Source organism: Lacerta agilis, chromosome 5, assembly GCF_009819535.1.
Source record: "Lacerta agilis isolate rLacAgi1 chromosome 5, rLacAgi1.pri, whole genome shotgun sequence".
Lineage (NCBI taxonomy): Eukaryota > Metazoa > Chordata > Lepidosauria > Squamata > Lacertidae > Lacerta > Lacerta agilis.
The window spans coordinates 13,812,134-13,831,153 of NC_046316.1; the positions used below are offsets into that span (position 1 = coordinate 13,812,134).

The window sequence follows — 19,020 nt, forward strand, 5'->3', positions numbered from 1 at the left end:
TATCCATGTTTTAATAAAATATTAACTTATGGTCTACATGTGCAAAATTCAAAGCATACAGATTCACTTTACACAGTTGATTTCTCATGTAAAATTTTGTAGTGTCTTTGGGCTTACACTCACTGGACTTTCTGCATGCAGTCCCCATTGAAACATTTTTCCATTGATGGTGGAGGCAAGATAGGAACACTCCTGCTTTCCACCAGTAAGATCTGGCTCTGTAACATCCAATCCAGCCCATAGTGGTTAAGAGACCTGGGAAGCCCTCGATTCAAATCTTCTCAACCGTGAACTCACTAAGGTGGCTTTAGGCAGGCTGTTATCGGTCCGTTTCAATCTCTTCCCTCTGTAATATCCTGAGGTAATTTAAGTGAAGTACTATGACCACATGAAAACGAACTATAGAAATAAATTGTTACTGTTTTGCAGATACTTTAATGTGTATTGCCCCTAAGAAATGTAGCCTGTCTCCTCTTCACCCCCACCCTTTACTCCCAAATTTTAGGGTGCTTGGCACCTGAACAAAATAAACTAGACAATAAAACTGAGGCACTACACTAATGATGTTACGAAGCAGGATACTAAAAAATGCTATCTCTTAGATACTCTGCTGTTAACTCTGGAAAAGTTAATTACAATTTAGTAAATAAGTTGTTCTTGAAACTGCAAAATATCCAACTTGAGCTGACCATGGAAGTTGTTAAAACAGATTCATAATGTGACAGGTGGAGCTAGACTAATCTCAACAATGCTAGCAGTTTATTGTCCTGACAGTTGGGTGAATACTCTCATTTTGTTTCCTGCATATCTAGAATTTCAAGGCAATAGATGTCTGAAGATCGCAAATCACCCAGCTGCTAAACTCTTTCCCCCTTAATTCTTATAGGTATCTTATATCGGTCAAGATTGCAAAGAAATCCCAGCATTCCTAGGAAAAAACTATGGACGCATTGCAAAAAGACTGGATCTTAGCTTCAACTTGTTAAGGTAGGTCATGCTTTGGGTTTGACTATGGAGCAACACAAATGAAGCCTTTTGCATTTTTTAAAGAAAGTATTTGTTTTACTACATGTCATCAATTTCTGTACTGATGTATTGTTTACCAATGATACGAATAGTGCATTAATATAGAGCTAGTCTGTATGCAGAAAAGAGTTTATGGTTAACACTTTCTTTGGATATTTCTTTGGAAGAAGAATGAAGAGGAGATTATCAGTTGCAAGTATCATTTTGCAGTGTAATGGATGCAGCTTACATTGTACAAGAAATTTGCACTATTTTTCATCTGCTTCTGCTGAAAGAAGAGATGAATGAAAATGTGTTCTCAGTACAGATCAGGAATTGCTAAGTTCTCTGAACTGTCTGAGACTTTGTTGAGTCTCTTCCAGGGTGGGATTGCTTTAGAATAATTTTTAAACTCAAGTTTCCTATTTTCAGATATGAAGTGTATTTCTTGAACAAGCATGCCAATTTACCTATCTAATTGGTTGCTGTAGCAATAGGAATGTATTGGATTACAACTAAATATAGCCTTTTAACAACAGGAGCTTAAGCTAAAAGCCATATATTCCATATGCCTTTTGCACGGCAGTATTAGGTTTGCTAAGAGATGCATTTTCGTATGCCTTTCTCTGTACATATGCCAGGATACAAAGTGCTATCTCTTACTTGAAGGCTAGGGCTACAATCCAATGTACAAATACTTGGACATAAAAACAGAAGAGGAGGAGGAGGAGGAGGAGGAGTTTGGATTTGATATCCCGCTTTATCACTACCCGAAGGAGTCTCAAAGCAGCTAACCTTCTCCTTTCCCTTCCTCCCCCTCAACAAACACTCTGTGAGGTGAGTGGGGCTGAGAGACTTCAAAGAAGTGTGACTAGCTCAAGGTCAACCAGCAGCTGCATGTGGAGGAGCGGAGACACGAACCTGGTTCCCCAGATTACGAGTCTACCGCTCTTAACCACTACACCACACCGGCTCTCCAGTTATTTACTTCTGAGAAAAATGTCTGTTTAGGAGCAAGATAATGGTGCAATCAGTGTTTTTTAAATGGAATGGATATTAAATGAGTGGTCATCAGAAATATTCATAATTTAAGACTTTGTAGGGCTAAAGTTGGAGAGCATACATTACTATGCTGTCCACCTGAATGGGCTCAGTGGATTATTTTGGTGAGCCACAGGATGATATCTCCTGGATCCTAGTGTTTGTGATGAATTTCTAGTCCTTGGTTCTAGTAGAAAACCCACACTAATCAATGCTATATGTAACTTACTGGCTGCATTTGCATGTCACATTCTTAATTCTACAAACTGTGGCTTGAACTCTACTTGCAATCCTTGTTTGGAGTTCTTGCTCAAACATCTGTTGCTGATGTGTAACAGCAAACTGGTTTAATCGAACCAGAAAATGTTCAGTTAAACTGAGCACACACAGGGAGGAAGGAACGCATGAATATGGTGTTAGTTCCTGATCCTGGCAGCATTTAACCTCAGATATATTTCCCCACTCCATGTTCTCCCCCCACCTTGGATAAGAAAGCCTTTAACTTAATGTATATATTGGTCACAGTTCAGAGCTTATAAGTAAAGCCTTCAACTTGTTTCTATGGGTATTTCATGTTTCCTTTTAAAGAAGGCTATTTTAAGAGAATCTGGGCTGGTTTGGATGTAACATCCCCGACTTGCTTAACCATGGTTTGGGATCATGTCTTCTCATCATGCAACTGCTTCAGCATTGTAATCCTGATTTATGCTTTGAACAGATTTCTGTTATATCCAAAATGTGGGTTTGGTTGCAACCTGCCCTTTCTCCCCTTCTTGGAGCTGCAGGGTTGATTGTTGGGGTTATCAGTTAGTCTGCCCAGAGCCTTCTGGCACATGTAGAGTTTAGTTTTAATATAAATTCTATGCTTGTTTATCACCATACTGAATAATTTATGTTTATGTTGCATTACCAACTTGAAGGGGAACCCGCAGCAGTAGGGAATTCCCTCCTCTTTCAGGGCTGTTATAAATGGTCAAAATGATCTGGGTCATAACATGTTGCTTCTTTGACCCAGTGGTGTTCAAATTGCACTGCTATGTCCCTGGGTGTGTCAGATGAGTGAGAGTTGGTGCCAGATATTCCATGCACACATTCTGTGTATGTCAGGAAGAGGAGTAAACTCAGATCCATGCTATTCCACAAGAAACTGGGGTACATTCGCCTCTTACAAGGTGTGTGTGTCTAAATCCACATACTTGTCCAGCACTCATACACACTCCCAAGAGGTTTAGGATTTATATTGGAGTTAAACATGTGGCTGTTATGGTTGTGTGTTCCTACGATTGACCTTATGCTCACAAGAAGTTCATGCACCAGATAAATAAATAAAGATTAGTTTATTACTTGAAATGAAAGTGACAGAGTAAATGGATGCTACTTTCAGACAGCAATGTTGCAATATAAGCAGGCAGCAAATCATATAGCATATACAACTTGATTCTGAGAGTAAAAAGTATACTATACAAAAAGCCTAAAGAGTAGGTGTTACAATTTGCCACAGTACTCACACTAAAAGTAAAGTGAGAATGGGAGGGGGGTGGTTTTTCTGTACTGAGGTAAACAATCTGTTCTAGGTCAGGGATCTACCGTTAAAATCCTATACTAGCCAGGCAACAGAAATGCCATGGCCATTCATCTGTTACATGTCCAGCAAGGCATGGTGGTATGTAGAGTGAAAAGGAAGGTCCTGTTGGAGTTTGAGCTAATCTGGGGTTTAACTATTTTGGATCTGTGTTACCTTGTGGAGAAGAGAGAGAGATCTTTGCCAAAAATGGAACTGGTAAGCTGAGTACTGCATCTGCTAGGATGGGCCAGGACAAATGCAGTCATTGTTGCCTGTACTTATTGTTTCTTGTGGATTTCTTGAGATAGGCTTGTGTAGCTTCTGTTGACCAAGTGGCTTCACCGTCCTTCCTCATCCTACCCACTCTTCTGCCTGACTGCTGATGGAAATTAAAATAACTTGCATTTCCCATTGTTCCAATTTGGGTTCTTTTCTGAGTAGCAATGATTATATTAATTAAGGACTTTTTGTCATCTCTCTCTCCTGTCTATGGTAATTCCTATGTGAATATAAATCTTTAAATGTAATTTTTAAAACAGCATGAAATATTATGAGAATCTGGTTTTAATGAGATTTCTCATGGTTCCTGGAAAATTTTAAGTAGAAAAATGTAAGGTAAAATTACTGACAGCAGCTATGCAGATTCCTCCGTCTAATTATTCTAGGGGAAGTAAACAGACCTTGCTTTCAATGGAGTAGCTGAAATGAATTAGGTTGACAATCTTCTGACACATTTGCCTACTTAAAAAATTAGGAGGAGAGAAGGCAGCTGAATACGTTGTATGTTTTGATGAGCATAACAAGAAAGAAACCCCTAAAATTCATTTGTATCTTGCACTAGCTATATGGGGCATATGAATTGAGCTGATAAAGGCATGAAATTCTCTGCTTTGCCTAAAAAATTATATTTGAGAGACAAGGGGTGCAATCCAGAGAAGGTTGGGGACACTAAGTGGTCATGAGAACAGAGGCCAAGGATCCAAAAACATGTGATGTTAGCTCTATGTGCCCATAGCAGCTTTTGTCTTGTGTTCAGGAAATATATTGGATTCAAAGGAAATTTGGGATGTGTCCTTAGAGCAGCTGCTGTTTCAAGAGCAAACACTTTTTGAAGTGGCAAACAATTTTTGAAGTGGGAGGCCTTTACAAAAATGTCTTGTGATGTGACTCGGGGAATTTGCAATTCAAAGGCCCAAATAGTGAAAATCTGAGACTGTTTAAGGTAGATCTTTAGATTCTACCCATAGTTTAAGTCTCATAGATCTCAGTAAATGAGACCTGATTGCTGACTGAGAGATGGAAGTATTGCTCGAACAGGAAGGAGAATTGGAAACAACTGCCTAAAACATACAGCTGTGAAACTATGATGCCATGAGGTCACCAAACCTCTTTTAAGCTGCCAAAGAGTGAACAGTCATGCAGTTGGTAGGGTGCAATGTTATGGCCAATCTTCAAATGAAATATTTGAGTGTTTGGCACAATATCACTTAGTTGCCTTGAGATTCTCTTGAAAGAATCCCTAATCTATTTGTCTGCTGCCAATTCCAGTAGAATTTAGGGTTGATTCCCACATGCTTTTTGAGTGCCTTCATCTGCCCACCTGCAGTAAAACATGTCTCTCCCATATTGATCTCTACAGCCATAGCAGGTGCTGTAACTCTCCAATGGTTTGACCGAAAGGTGCATTCTTCCATTGTCTCCCGAGACAGATGGATGCCAACACAACAACTGGTGACTTTCAGGTGAATGTGTGAACAGCGTGCTTTGAAAAACATTGAGTTTAAATAAACAATAGGGTGATCAGAAACTTCTGTCTGAGGTGGCTTATCTCTGCTGCTGGTTAATCTTTTACGGCTCATTCATGCATGCAAGTCTGTCAGTGGTGGATCTGCATATCTGAATAGTTCAGAGAGACTCTTAATTTTCTCTAGGGTGTGCTCAATAATTTTAGAAGACAGCTGGAAGAAGGGTTGGTGATTTTCCAAGGGTGATGCCAGTCAATCCATTGTTGAGGTCAGAAGAACTCAAAACTCTTGTGAATGCTACTTCTGCTGAAGTGTCAGACAACATTTGGATTCCATTTTGTAGGTGCCTTCAAGCTTTTAAGATTTGCCTGGGACACCACTTACTCCATCCCTGTTACATCTCTTTGCCTGGCTTATTATTGTAGCAACAAAAGAAAGATTTAAGATAAAGCACGACATTCTCATTATAGTCCTTAAGACGAATCTTCATTCACTTTAATATGTGAGAAAAATGCACTATTGTTAAAACTTTTCTTTATGGGTACATTTATTAGGTACTGGGAATATTTTCACTGTAATTGGGTAAATCTTAATAGTAGCAATTGCATATTTATCAGTGTGAGAGGCTGTTATTAATGTAGCTGTCATGCACAAACACATTTCTGCATGAAATCCATTTAGTATGTGCATTATTCGGTCTGGAATGTCACCGGGACATCAAAGCCCCCCTTAGGCATAAGAGCCCAGTGCCCTGCTGCGGCTGCAGAAGGGGCTTGATCAATAAACGTAACATGTTAATGCGGAGCAAATAGAATAAAAGATTTTCTTTGACAAGACATGAAAAATCACCTTGTGTCAGCTGGCATGGCGATGCCATTTCAGCAGAGACACTTGCAAACTTGATCTGACAAGTAAAGAGGAGAGATGATGGTTATAAGGTGCTTTTGTTTCAAACTTCTTTTTTGACCTGTCAGGCTTTGAAGGAGCCTGAATGGCCCTTTTTTGTCATGTGAAAATTGTAGTCTTAGGCAGTTATGAAGCAGTTATCTCTTCTCAAATTGTGAATGCTGCTGTTTAATTGATTCACTTAGCATTTGAAACTGTCACGCATTAATAATTGCTAAATCCTGTAGGTACTCTCTGATGTGTCATGCTTAAATGTGTAGTTATCAGAAAATTAATATCCTTAATGAACCAGCGCTTTAGACTAGCATTGCATGAAATTCTCCTTTGCCCTTTCATTTGCTGAATGTATACCAGCCAGTTTTCAGAGTGAACCCCTCCTGGAGGATGGTGCATTCTTTTTGATGCCCGACAATTGCCAGATTTGCTTTGGGTACACAGTGTGCTAAATGACAAATACAGTAATTATACTGGAGTTAGTAATTAACATAATTATAGTCAATTATGACAAATACAGTGCAGAGCTAAATAAATGAGAGGGGGGAGAAATTAGCAAGCTAATTGATTTATCTTGTTCGGTGTTTGCAACTGGCAGTTGTAGCCTCCTCCCCGCCCTCCTTGGGAAATAAAGTGATGTTTACACATACTGGATCTTGTTGCGAAGCCGTTCTGTCTTGCAACTCTTCTGCATACTTTTCTACATTTTTTTTTTAAAAAAGACTGAAACTTGGGAGGGGAAAATTTCCTCCACCTTACTTAATACTGAGGTGTTTTTTTCTTGCCTAAAACTAACCCATTGAATTTGGTGCATGTAATTTTATTTTTCTTAAACAGACCTGCCTTCGCTTATCCACCCATATAGATTTTGTTTCTGTCGTAAAGTATTTGTAGCTTATTGTAATTCTCTTCCCTGTGGCTTGTTGTCACAGATTGGGTCAAGTAACTAACGAACTTGTACAATTTAGTTTATTGTTCCAAAATCATCCAATATGAGATGCTTGCCTGTATTTCTCACTTGAATCAAAAGCTGTTCTGATTGAAAACTCTGATAGAAATTTCAGAGGGTGCTAACGCTTTCTTGTGATTAAATATGGATTTATTTCAAACAGTTTAGAAAAATAGGGTCTGGAATGAAAATATGCTACGCATCATGTTTAGCATGTGGACAGGACCTTTCCAGCTTTCTCTTCCTGGTGGCATCTTATAACTCCCCTGTCCCGAAAAATAATGGGCCTTTTGTATCAGCACTCCATAAAGTGTGAAGGGCTACTGTCAGTAGTATAAACGAGGACAGGTAACTGAATTGTTGCCTGGAAGTAACCTGTACAGGCAGGTCCCTCTAGAATTCAACCAGGAGCTATATTACACACACACACACACACACACACACACACACACACACACACAAAGAAGAGCCAGTGTGGTGTAATGGTTAGGGGGTCAGACTAAGAGCTGGGAGACCAGGGCTGCATCTAGACACTTCAAAGAAGCGTTTCAGTTAAACATGTTTTAAACTTTGAGAAATTGAATTGGCAAAAATGGAACTCCACAGCACCATCTGGTGTTACAGTGTTATAATGCATATACAATGCATATAAAACACTTTTTCTTTTACCAATCTAGCTGAGTCCCAGGGTTCAAATCCACACTTGGCCATGAAGATTGCTAGGTGACTTATGGCTAGTCTCCGCCCCTCAGCCTAACGTACCTCACAACATTGTTGTGGGGTTTAAATGAAGAGGAGGAGGAAACTATGGGTGTCACCTTCAGCACCTTGGAGAAAAAGGTGGGATATAAATACAAACAAATAAACAAACTTTTATTCTGCCCTTTTTTTTCTAAGGTTGCCCAGTAAAGTAGTAAAACAATAACATTAAAAACACACTTAAAGCATTTTAAAACAATAACACCTAAAAGCAGTAGATGTTTTTGGCTCTATCAACTTGGGATAGGAAAAGCTTTTGATCTCTCTTTTTTTTCTAGCCAAATGCTCAGTTTTCCCCATTTTTGCATCAATTTGCAAAATTTTCTTTCAAAAAATCTGCACATTTCCCCTAATTCAGGCATTTTTCTAGCATACTGTATGTGTTGGAGTGTGTATATGAATATCTCTGTGATCAAATATTTCAGCTGGAAAAGAGAAGTGTGAGTTTCAAGGGATAAATGTTTTGGTTTGCTTATTGGTTCAGGAATTGCAGAATAGGTAGGGTTCATGTTAAAACGTGACCTGAAAGCATTTCTCATCCATCCCTAGTGTATGCAGAAGGAGGAGATTGAAAAGGCGCAGAGATTTTTCTAGAACAGCAGAGGATAACTCTGAAATCAAATGTGACAAGGGTACTGGTCCAGACACACTCAAATGCTCTCTCTAAAATCACCATTCAAGATGCTGACACAGTGAAGAATGATAAGAGGAGCAGGAAACTGCTACATCATGAAAGCCTTTGTCTTTTACTCTGTACTTTGCTCCCTCTGCTTGGTGCTAAAGAAGTACCCAATGTACTGCAAAAAAGGAGGAGGCAACCTTGGTAACATTGCAGGCACAATACAATTGAGTTGCTATTTTTGTGTGTGTTAGCCATGCTAAAAAGAGCCACTCTGATGTCACCCTGTCTATTACGTGAAGTGGCGCAGGCGATTGCCATAGAGCAAAATGAGGGAAACCTGATTATCATGACAGCATCAAAGACCAGTGCATTTTTTTTCCAGGCTGAGGAGCCAGTGTGTCAGATTAGACATGCATATATAGTAATTATGCTGTCATCCAGGTCATAGTTAATATAGGTTTGTAATTCAAGTTAGAGTCTCTTTCAGTGAAGAGACACTGACAACGAGGGAAGGCTTGTGCTTTGAGTTTTTTGTGGTTGGTTTCCATTATGTGGTCAGTTGGTGGCTGAGCAGCTATTTTTGTCTTGGTTGCTCTTATTTCAGTGTTATTTTGGCAATAGCGAGAGGACTCCTGGCCCAAGATCTTAGTTTATGTCACGAAGCCTTCTTGCATTTCTTCCTCTTTGCTAATTTCTTCCCTCAGCTTGTGAACAAAAGACAAGAGAATTGTTAGGAAAACATGTTTAAAAAGCAGTTGATAGATTTTGTGCTATACTGAAATTTCTATGTCAATGGAAAAAACTTTTAGCCTGAATTCAACCGTTAAGTGTGGATTTCTTGACTGCACTGACATGCAATTTGATTTTAAATGCTGCATTTAAAGCTCTCTGGGGTTAAGCTGCTTGAGGGCTGATTTGGCATGGGGAAATGGCACTGTGCCCCCTTCCCCATCTGCCACCTCTTCACTCCTGACTGCCTTCACCAGAAGAGGGTTTTCGTTATTTAAAGGGGGCCATTGAACCATCATTTAACATATTCATATGTAGTGTGTAGTTTGGATGAAATTTCTGGCAACATGCTTGTCAGATATAGGTGATATTGTTGATTTTCAGACTATAAGCACTCTGCTTGTCTGAGGCTTGGTACGCTGAGTGTTGTTGCTATAACACTACATTACCTGTTCTTCACTTAAGGCCTCAGGGCAGGTTACAACCATTAAAACACAAGAGATCATATATCTGTATCTGTATCTGTATCTGTATCTGTATCTGTATCTGTATCTGTATCTGTATCTGTATCTGTATCTGTATCTGTATCCAGGCACAAAAGGGCAGTTCCAGCACAGCTGTCAACCCAACATTGGTGTCAAAGGTAAACTAGAGGAAAACATTATAAATGATCCAACACAGAAGACCAAGCTTTGCTCACAGAGGATCAGTATGGCTTCTAAAAAATGAAGTATCAGTTCACCAACTTAGAGTATTTTAAGGGTGGTGTGCAAACATGTAGAGTCTGTGAACTAAAAAGACACTATGAAAGGAATTGAATGTCACACTAAGATGATTATTCTGCCAGGACAAGCATTACAGCTTCCCAAATGGAACAATCCACTCTCTTCTGCTGTGTGCTGTTCTGAGGGTATCCTGGCCGCTCTCAGCAGTGCCAATTTCAGGGGGTGCACAGAGAAAGGAGAAGAAGAGTGCAGGGCTTCTGCTGACGGGATTCATTAGCTGAATTCTCCCCAAATACTTCTATTTTCAAAATGCCTTTGACATAGTCAGTTGGCAAAAGTTTCAAAAAAAGAAAAAAGTTTTTTTTTTTAGTAGTCATGGGATAAAATAGGACCTAACTCCTGATCAGAGAAAGGTAGCAATAAACATCAGTTTTCACAATGTCTAGAAGCAGTTAGTGTGGTCTCCCAAATATCTTTATTTGGATGGCTTGCATTTAACATTCATAAATGGTCAATATTGGGGGTGAATAGTTGGTAGATTAACTTAATCAAGGAGGGACGTGGGTGGTGCTGTGGGTTAAACCACAGAGCCTAGGGCTTGCCGATCAGAAGGTCAGTGGTTCAAATCCCTGCGATGGAGTGAGCTCCCGTTGCTCGGTCCCTGCTCCTGTCAACCTAGCAGTACGAAAACACATCAAAGTGCAAGTAGATAAATAGGTACCACTCTGGCGGGAAGGTAAACGGCGTTTCCGTGCGCTGCTCTGGTTTGCCAGAAGTGGCTTAGTCATGCTGGCCACATGACCTGGAAGCTGTATGCCGGCTCCCTCAGCCAGTAAAGCGAGATGAGCACCGCAACCCCAGAGTCGTCCGCGACTGGACCTAATGGTCAGGGCTCCCTTTACCTTACCTTTACCTAAATTAATCAATGACCCCCAAACTATTCAACATGGCATCATTTCAAGCAGCCTGTGAAGAGCTTCAGAATGATCTCTTCTGGATGAATGGACATAAGAATGGCATATATTTTTCAATGGAAGTTAGTGCAAAGAACAGCAAATTCCAACTTCACATTTTAACCCTGTGTTCCTTCAAAAACAAAACTTTACTGGGAACTACGTCTCTTTTCTGGCTTGCTCTACAATCTAAGAGAGAACTCTGTAATGTTACCTTTACTACCTTAACCTTGTCAAGATAACAGATAATTGAGTTTACATGGCAGTTGGATTACTAAGAGTTCATCTGCTGAATCTGTTTATCAACAAGGTTGTGTAAATTTGAAGTGTAAATATGTGTGAAATTTTTATTTTTATTTTTTCATGGATTTTTCACATAGTTGAAAAGTGGCATTGTATATCCTGGTACTTTTCAGCAGAAGCAGTGGTGGAATTTTCAAAAGGGCATGATTTCCTGGTGGCTTCCCCTCCCTCCCCAATTGTGTGTTACTTTGGATCCCAACATCTGTGCACATTGCAGACAATTAATACAAGGGGTCTTCTTGAATGTCAAACATGCACACATATATCTCTTGTTAAAGAAAATTAAAATTGAACCCTTTCCTGAATTTGGAAGATGTGAATTATCTGTATAGGGTTCATTTTACAAAGGCTTAGTTTACTCATGCATGTTTAGTTCCTCATTCAAAGCTCTGATCAGCTTTCTACTGTGCTGGCTATTGCTCAACAAACTAAGATTAATTGTGTAACATCGTTTGCAACAAAGGCACAGCTTCTTCTTGCAAATCTGCCATAACTATTCAGAAGCCTGTTGCTGTTTTCAAGACACTTACCTGCAGCTGCAAATATATACTGCCAGCTTAACTCTTGAATATGAAAATTGCCAATATTAGTTGTATGTGTCCATAGTTGCAACATGTGTGTGTGTGTGTGTGTGTGTGTGTGTGTGTGTGTGTAATGAGAACAGCCTGTCTAAATGAAGTTAAGCTGGAAATAGTAATTTGCTCTATAGGACACTGAGTATCATAATAAATTAAAATTTGCACACATCCCATTCTGTAGCTTAGAGCTATTCATCTCTCTTTTTATGGCTGTGTAGTTAAGAGTTCTTAAATTAAAAGTGCATTAACCTTTTTTTTTTGCATTTTTGCTCACATTTTTGACTCTGCATCAGTCTTCCTCCCCGTTGCCTTAATCAAAAGCTGAAGTGAAACATCAGTTGCAATGGGGTGAAAAAGCCACACAAACACATTCACATAGTATTAGGAAAAACTTGTAAAAAAAAACAAAGCAAAACACCCACATCTTCTATGGAACTCAGGATGACATACATGCACCAGTCTCCTTTTATTCTTAAATTAACCCTGTGAAAAGTTAAGGTGTGTAATGTAAGCTTCATGTCCCCCCCCCCCAAGAATGCTTCCATATTGCAGCACTTTAAAAATTTAGTCTGGAGTTGCCATGCTGTTTACAGGGCAAGCCACATGATGCCATGATCCATTAATTGTTGTCCTGTATTTTCCCTTTAGTTCTTTTATTTTATATTTGACCACAGAAAGTTCAACTTTTTTTGAGAGACTGAAGACTAGTGTAGTTCCCATAGGTGTAAATTCCTGCAACATTACTCCGTCTTTTAAAAAGGGTGGGGTTTTGCTACGGACAGTGACCTAATCAGAGAAGTGAACCTATTGCAGCTCAGAGCACACTCAACCTATGGAGTTGGCACCAATTTACCACCTTGTTTTATTTTAAATCAATCTTTTAGTGCTAACAGGCTTTCCCAGCTATATTGTTTTTACAAGAGTGAAATAGCTATTAAAGGGTTGCAGTGCTATAACACTCTTGTTGAGGAGAAAACCTTTTCAGGTCATGGCCTTTAAGCATCTTGACCGGAGAGGTTTTAATCGGCATTTTGGAAAGAATAGTATTATAGTGTTACAGCACTGTAAAACTCATTAAAGTGGCTTTTTTTTTCTAATATTTCTATATTTTAAAACTATATATCTGGAAGTGTTTTTAGTGCTAATTAAAGCACCAAGAAGTGAATCAGGTGATAAATTGGTAGCGCAGCTGCAAACATCATAGTGAATGTGTGCTGAGCTTAAAATGGCTGCTTATGTGAATTGGACCTTCACCACTCACAGCAGCTACGGCATTGGCTGAACATAACAGAGGGAACGTATGTATACAAAAAGTGCAGAATCCCCAGTGGTTTGGAAAGTTGACCACAGTGTAGTTGTAACCTACAGTGGAAAAGCAGTGAAAGGAACTACCTACCTGAAAGCTGCTGAAATCTGACATTCTATCCACTGACTGAGCCATGCTAACTGCAGTGGGATTTGAACACCTGCTCCTGAAGAGGCTCTGCTGCAGGTAGGGGGTCGGGGTGGGGAACACTGCAGAAGAAGAAGAAGAGGAAAGTATCAAAAAATTGTAAGAGTGATGGAGGTCCTGGAGTAACTTCACAGTAACTCCATACCAACAGAAGATCAAAACTGATTTTGGTGATCTTGGGGAAGATATGCATAATAAGTATATTCATATTCTGCCCTAGAGAACTGGTACTGCATTGCTTCATCATTGAAAGCATTGTGCTAGACCAGGGCATAAGAGCCTTACTGAATCAGACTAAGAATCCATGTACAGTGGTACATACGCTTCAGGTTACATACTCTGCTAACCCAGAAATAACGCTTCAGGTGAAGAACTTTGCTTCAGGATAAGAACAGAAATCATGCTCTGGCGGCGCAGCTTCAGCAGGAGGCCCCATTAGCTAAAGTGGTGCTTCAGGTTAAGAACAGTTTCAGGTTAAGAACGGACCTCTGGAACGAATTAAGTACGTAACCAGAGGTACCACTGTAGTCAAGTATCCACAGTTGCTTCCATGAAGCCAATGAGTGGAGCATGAAAACACTGGCTCTCTCCCATTGGCCATGCTCTAGCATCTGGTATTCAGATGCATACCAGTGGTTCTATTTAGCTGTTATAGAAAATAGTTTGTGATTGACCTGACCTCCATGAATCTGTGTGCCACTTCTTAAAAGGGAACAATATAGCACGGCACAATATCTGGGCATGAGGCACAGATTTGCACATGAATTTATTCTGTTACCAATTCAACCCCTTAGTGGTAATGTTTCGGATAATGTATGTAGCACAGGTGACCAAAGTGGTTATTGAGCTCTGTAGAGTGGTTCCACTGACAAAATTGCACTTAGTTTAAAAGTGCATGCGTTGCTGGACCTCTCTCAGACACATAATCATTCTTTCCCTTAAATTCTGAACAGCGAGTGAAAGAGTTAAGCCAAGCAGCCAGAAACCACTTTCAGCTTTTATACTTTGCAGATACAACCTTTTAAGCTTACCTACATTTTTACCTGCGGATGGCAATCGTTTTGCATTTTAATGACAAATCAAGTACGCTAACTTGCATTTGAAACGAAAGTGCCTTAAATGTCTCTGGCTGTCAGAATGAGATGTTAGGAGCTTGATGAAAAGAGAACAAAGAAGACAAAGTATGAAGCTGAGATACAGTGGAAAATGAAATAAAACCGTGTATGGCCTGTCAGGGGTGTCAGTTGATATTCCTATCTAAAGCACATTATAGTATTACTTTGCAGCTCATAGCTTACTCATCTGTCTTTTTTAATTCATCACTTTCTAGCCCACATCTTTTAAGTCCCATGTGTCAACAATGAGAGAAATCTGTTAATTGACAAATGAGTGTCACAAATGTGAATTGGTGCCTTTACATCAGAGGCAGGTAGTCTCTGTTGTTTTTTTCCTGTCGGGTCTATTATTGGCATAAGCCAGCGTAAGACATCTGTCTTTGCCAGAATGAGAGATGACAGCCAAAGAAGGCCTGTCATTGTTTTAGAGCATGCTCATTCTGGTGAGATACTGTAGAAAGATAAAATGTCAGTTTAGAGGAATATGAAAAACTATCTACAGGAAGTCCTTAAATTACTTGGAGAAAGGGGTCTGGGAATTGGTGCCAGAATTGAAATTTGAATGTTTCAACTTGCATCTATCACATCTATTTAACAATATTTCTTTTCTGAGTAGCTAAATCAGTTTATAAGGCATTTAGGAAAATGTAATGTTGCATTGGCATAATTAGCTATATAGGATGGGAGGGAACATTTGCAGATTCCTGTTTGTTACAAGCTCATTTATTATCAGACATATATATAGAATCATGCCAATACAGACATGCTTTGAAGCATTTTTTTCCTGTTGATTTGCATCTATTTTTTAAATTGCCTATTCTGCAATATCTTGTCCTATTATTCGTCAATTTGACATTGAAATATTATATAATGAAGCTTAAAAAATAACGGCTAAGAGACCTGGTTGCATGCTGATACAACAATTAAAAGGAAGAAGAAACAGTTAATTTTGTTTCTTTAGTGCATGAAAGTTATCAAAATACATAATGTTTGTTGCCATGTTAGTTTTTTCAGCTAAAATATAAAGTATTGCAGCACCTTAAATACAAACAAATTTATTAAGGTTTTGTAGACTACAGGCCACTTCATCAGTTGCATGAAATGTTACCCTGAAATCCTGATTACGCACACACACGGTTTGTAGGGTAAGGTAGTAAACTTGGTTGTAAACCAGGAGGTCAGAGTGAAAATAAAATAAAATAAAATTTAAAAAATTCCTTCCAGTAGCACCTTAGAGACCAACTAAGTTTGTTCTTGGTATGAGCTTTCATGTGCATGCACACTTCTTCAGATAGAGTGAAAAGAAATACAGTACAGACTGTACATAGTGGCATTGGTAAGCTAATCAATGCATATAGTGTGATTAAAAATCTGTTAGTCTGATTCAAACCACAGGTGATAGAATTGAACTTCTGGATTCATTGTAATTTAGCAGTTTCACATTGCACTCTCGCTTTTCAAATCCCTTTCTTTTAAAATAGCCACCTTTAGGTTAGGGGCAAAGTTGACCTTTGAGACTGAACTCCCCCACTGTGTGGTCCCCCCCCCCCAATATTGCCAGTTGTGATGTAAGGTTTATGTCCATTTCCCCCCTATATAGAATACAAGTGTTATAGCATGTAACACCTTTGAATACGAGCAGGTGAATGTACTCTTGATGCTATGGTTTATGCTATTAAGTCCACTGATATTGTTGCCTGAACAAATATGCGGACAGAGTTGCCATCTGGACTTGTGGAAACCAGAAATTCTCATTCGTAACATAACATATAAAACATGGGTTTTTTATAGAGTAAGGAAAGATTCTAAATTAATAAGGAAATGAACAGGAGGGACACCTAAGAAGGTAGACAGGAAGTAACAGGGTTATGGACCTTTTGATCAAAAGGTGATAATTGTCTTCTCAGTAAACTGGGAAACAATGCTTCTCAATAAGAAGGAGTTCTTTCTGGATTGTACAGGAGTTGAAAGGTTATCAATGGAGGGACCATTGAAGGCATACAAAATACATCTGCACATACGACTGTGACAGAGTTGCTTGCTTTTGTGCTGAAAAAGGGGATTTGGATTTTGTAGAGTAAAAGTCAGAAATGGTCAACTTGGATGACAGATTTAAAAATAAGACTTGCAAACAAACACAAATGCTATAAATAAATAAATAAATTTCTGGGCCTATAATTTTTTTTTGGGGGGGGGGGGTAAGTAAAGAAGCCCTTGTTTGGGGGTATTAATTAACACCATTTAAATTGTGGTCCATTCCATTTTCTTCTGGTTGAGTTCTTGGTACAAAGCAGGACTTTGGTTTCCAGAAAATGGCAAAACTAGATGCCTAAGGGAGGAGGAAGGCTGGAGCAACGTAAGATGTGATGGATGGATGAATGAATGTATGTTATGGCTCTTCTATGCTGTAGCAGTAGGAAGTACAGAAACATGTGGACTGTTACAGGTGTTGGTTAGCTGATCAATGCCATGATGTTTGTGTTGTCATGAACACTGTTTTGTGAATGGTTTCCCCCCCCCCATACATTTAAGCTTTAATATAATTATAATGGTCTTTTGCTCTGACATCAAATCTTATCATATTTTTTTTTAAAAAAATACTTCTGTTCGTATATAATCTGCCAATTTTAGGAGAACACTTTATGCATCTGATTATTTGGATTCTACTAATGAACTCATGCCATGATAAATATGTTGTGCTTTAAGGTGCCACAAGACTCTGCTGTTTTTTGCTACCACAGACTAATACCCTACTTCTTTGGAATTTGGTTCCTTACACATACAAGTTTTTCACTATGGTTGGATCTGAATGATCTTTCCCAGCTTTGTAAACCATGGTTTATTAAGTCAAGAGTGAGCATTGAGGCTGACCATTCCTCATTGCATGCCAGTTTGTTTGCTCCTGGCTTAATACAAACCAGAGTTCTCTGTTAATCTCAAACCATGCAAATTTTCCTGCTCTTTTAGCTGACATTAAGCCAGAGTTCTCTGGTTTGGACAAAAGAGTGAACCCTGGTTTGCATTAAGCCAGGAATGAAACATCATGGCTAGCATGCGAAGCGAGGAATGCCTGATCCCAAAGATCATTCTCAGCTTCATAAAGATAATCCAGTAACAGCCAGAATTATCATTTTAGAACTCCCATATGCTTCTGAGTTTAAAGCAATCTGTAATTTATTACACTTTTAAACTCTCAGATATATGTGTGGTTTCAATTGATTCTTGCTAATTAATATGAAAGCAAGTAAAAAATTCTAGTCCTATGTGAAACCAAAGGACTTTCTGAACAACATGTTTTCAAAAGCAAGCAGAGGTGCACATTGGTTGAAGTTTCCTTCTCTGGTATAAGAGAATTCAAGCTTGCTAGAGGAATGGGCCCATTAATGTGAATCTTGATTCTAGGGAAGACAACAGCAGTGGGGGTTGAAGAGAGAACCATGAGATAGATGTGAGAAACCACATTTACACATAAAAGATGTCCAAATGCACACCTTCATAGTTAGCGAGAGAGTGCCCACTGCCCACACATCCCTCAAACTAACACAACCACCTGTTGTGCCCACCTTGCAGGTGCACATTCAGTGTTTAGTGAGAAATGAGCCCTACACATGTGCAGCTCCTCCACCTGATTGGGAACCCCAGTAAATCAGTTTCTGATCAGCTGGAGCCCTATTCAACTGCATGCACTTGCAGTCACTCCTCACTACCACTGAATGTGCGGGGCATGGCCAATGTGCACTTTCATAAGCATAGTACAGCTGGATCAGACTAAAGGCATGCCTAGTCCAGCATCCTGTTTCTGACAGCAACCAATTTAGGGGAAGTCCTGTTACCATCTTGTTCATTCGTTCATTCATTCATTCATTCATTCATTCAGATTATGAGTGAGGGAGTTATTTTGAACCATACTTGAACTGGATTAGCATTGAGGGTGAGAATTAAAGATCTAAACTCAAGGGCTTTGTAGAAAATCTGAGTTCTGCAGAGGGATCTGGAGGAGGGGACCATGAGATACATGTTCAGGAATAAGGTACTAGACAGAAGTGACAGCAAGAATCAATTGTAAGAACAGACCTCTGTATGGCTGTGGATTGTAAATTGCCGTTCTAAATATCACAGGCTGGGATATATCGGGAAAATATAGAAATATGAGGCCCATGGAAATTTATGAAGGTAAGGGCCAGGAATTTATACTGGTGGTGGGGTGGTGGGGATGAAACGGGAAGAGGGATATTTAAAGAGGGGCATTGCATTGTTTAGGGACTCAGGTGGCAATGTGGGTTAAACCACAGAGCCTAGGGCTTGTCGATCAGAAGGTTGGCAGTTCAAATCCCTGCAACAGGGTGAGCTCCTGTTGCTCGGTCCCTGCTCTTTCCAACCTAGCAGTTTGAAAGCACGTCAAAGTGCAAGTAGCTAAATACCTTCTGGCGAGAAGGTAAACGGCGTTTCTGTGCGCTGCTCTGTTTCGCCACATGACTGTACACTGGCTCCCTTGGCCAGTAAAGTGAGATGAGCACCGCAACCCCAGGGTCGTCCGCAGCTGGACCTAATGGTCAGGGGTCCCTTTACCTTTACCTTT

General features: G+C 39.5%; 1 protein-coding gene across 2 annotated transcripts in view; it reads left to right on the forward strand.

Annotated features, from left to right (window-relative positions):
- Positions 1-19,020, forward strand: part of LRMDA (leucine rich melanocyte differentiation associated) — a 734,571-nt gene that overhangs the window by 13,621 nt on the left and 701,930 nt on the right. For both annotated transcript variants that reach the window (XM_033148675.1, XM_033148676.1), the window contains exon 2: positions 887-987. In XM_033148675.1, the coding sequence (XP_033004566.1) occupies positions 887-987 (101 nt within the window). The remainder of the gene's footprint in view (positions 1-886; positions 988-19,020) is intronic.